Source organism: Sinocyclocheilus anshuiensis, unplaced genomic scaffold, assembly GCF_001515605.1.
Source record: "Sinocyclocheilus anshuiensis isolate Anshui unplaced genomic scaffold, SAMN03320099.WGS_v1.1 scaffold2751, whole genome shotgun sequence".
In the NCBI taxonomy this organism is placed as follows: domain Eukaryota; kingdom Metazoa; phylum Chordata; class Actinopteri; order Cypriniformes; family Cyprinidae; genus Sinocyclocheilus; species Sinocyclocheilus anshuiensis.
Window position 1 is genome coordinate 133,726 of NW_015541086.1, and position 2,579 is coordinate 136,304.

General features: G+C 36.6%; 1 protein-coding gene across 2 annotated transcripts in view; it reads left to right on the top strand.

Annotated features, from left to right (window-relative positions):
• Positions 1–2,579, top strand: part of LOC107690715 (rabenosyn-5-like) — a 23,289-nt gene that overhangs the window by 13,515 nt on the left and 7,195 nt on the right. For both annotated transcript variants that reach the window (XM_016489122.1, XM_016489121.1), the window contains exons 9-11: positions 402–488; positions 583–685; positions 795–899. In XM_016489122.1, coding sequence (XP_016344608.1) covers positions 402–488; positions 583–685; positions 795–899 — 295 coding nt within the window. The remainder of the gene's footprint in view (positions 1–401; positions 489–582; positions 686–794; positions 900–2,579) is intronic.

Sequence of the window (2,579 nt, forward strand, 5' to 3'; positions counted from 1 at the left end):
AAAAATCATTAGGATATTAAGTAAAGATCATGTTCCATGAAGATATTTTGTAAATTTCCTACTGTAAATATATCAACACTTAATTTTTGATTAGTAATATGCATTGCTAACAACTTCATTTGGACAACTTTAAAGGCGATTTTCTCAATATTTAGATTTTTTTGCACCCTCAGATTCCAGATTTTCAAATAGTTGTATGTCAGCCAAATATTGTCCTATCCTAACAAACCATACATCAATGGAAAGCTTATTTATTCAGATGATGTATAAATCTCAGTTTCAAAAAATTGACCCTTATGACTGGTTTTGTGGTCCAGGGTCACATTTGTGGTGCTTTTGCATTCATGCCTAATGCCACATCCCAAACATTGCCAGACTCAAGTTTTCTCTGTATTGTGTAGTGCTGGGGAGAAGACCTGTAATCTAGAGAATGCTGCTGCACTGAGGATGGAGATACAGAAATACTATGAGCTCATTGATGTTCTGAGGTAGGCAACAGACTAAAGACACATACTGTGATGTGACGGACATATCTAAATCAGGATTCACAGAATGCATTTCTGTGGGGGGTTTTGGCATCAGTAAGAAGATACTCGCACTCGGACTGAAAGATGAGGTCCAGCCTCACCCGAAAGCCCTGCAGCTGCAAAGGATGGTGCGCTACACAGCTACACTTTTTATACAGGTGAAATGTTTATTGACATTTTTCAAATCTGCAAGAGGTTTATAAACCTGTGGGTAAAACTATATAAATGTGGAAGCTCAAATTGTCTGTTCAACACTTACACCTGTAGGAGAAACTGTTGGGACTGACGTCGCTCCCCACCAAGGAGAAGTATGAGGAGCTTAAAGAGAAGAGAAGAGAGGAGCAGGAGAAAAGGGCGCAGCAGGAGAGACAGGTGAATAAACGGCAATGTGATCGCATTCTGTTTCTCACATTTTGCTAATCAATATTTATTTATTTGATAAAACCTTAAGTGAATCAATGGTGATTTTAATGACTCAATTCAAAAACATTTTGAGCTTAAATTGTATGTCACATATTACACACATGAATATTCTTCCTTGCCATATATTATATATCTATGTTTAACAGATCCTGTTTGTTCTAAATCTATTACAATCTGAGAGAACATGATCTGACTAAATGGAGGGTTGGTTTATATCGTACAAAAATTATAATCAGGAAAGACCTAGAAGGCTGTAGAATTATGAGCCAGCAGTAGCTTATAGACTGGATGACATCCAGCCATATGGATCCTTGCTATATATGTATTATGCCTCATACTGTAAGTATGCCCTATGATGCTTCATGCAAATTATGGGAGTAACGAGATATTCTTGCATGCATTCCAGTGAATTATTCATTGAATATATCGTAGATTAAATTGGGAGAGTAGACCACAAATGCACAGTACATGTTGTCTTTTTTCTTATTGTTACAGTGGAATACAAAGGAAAAATGAAAATAATCAGGAGGAAATTACTTTAATGCACACAAATATCCACATAATTGCTCAGTTTTGGTGTTAGGTTCAGGGTTCTTACACCTTTTCCAAAGTAAAATTCAAGCACTTTCAAGGTGCATTTAAGATTTTCCAGCACTTTACAACTGTGGTAAATTACATGTTTACATAGCCTACATACTTGAGTTCTTCACTTTAAATCAGATGTTATTGTGCTATTAAAAAACAACTATCTGGATTGCATATAACATTGCAGTTTATACCAACATACAGTTTATAAATTATAAAATGTAAAAAAAATTAAGAATTCACAGGGTATCTGCAGTATTTTAAAATAAAATGTAAGTTTTTTTTTTAAGACCTGCACAAATAAAATGAATACTGTATGTCAGGGTAGGGCAATATCTATGGTAACATATTAAAGGGGTCATATGATGCTGCTAAAAAGAACATTATTTGGTGTAATTAAATGTGTTTGTGGTTTAAGGTTCAAAAAACACATTATTTTCCACATACTGTACATTATTGTTTCTCCTCTATGCCCCGCCTTTCTGAAACACGTCGATTTAACAAATCGCATCGGTCTGAAAAGCAAGGTGTGCTCTGATTGGCCAGCTGTCCAGTGCGTTGTGATTGGCCGAATACCTCAAGCGTGTGACGGAAATGTTACGCCCCTCACCATACTGTGATCCCGTCCGGCCGGAGCAACGAGACAAAAACATTAAAACCCATTATAAACGAGGCATTTGTTGCATCCAGTGGGGACATAATTACGGATTATAATGACTTATACTGTCTTTTTACGCGTTGCATCGCGCCGCGTAAACATGAAACCATTTCTGCATTTGTGATCGGAGAAATGACAAACAAGTGCTACTCTACACTGCTCAAAACTCACATTTGAATCATCAGTGGCAAATTCTTTAAATATAAAAAATGTACTTACAGTCTGTGAGTCAGAACAGTCGGCGTTTTAGTCTACTCTACCAGGATCAGGAAACAGTCCTCCATAAAATGCGCTGGACACATCTGAATATTTGGGTTGAACTGTTCTATAACAGTGTTGTAAATACAACTTAACCACTGATTTCTAGTCGTGTCCTCTTTTGGAAG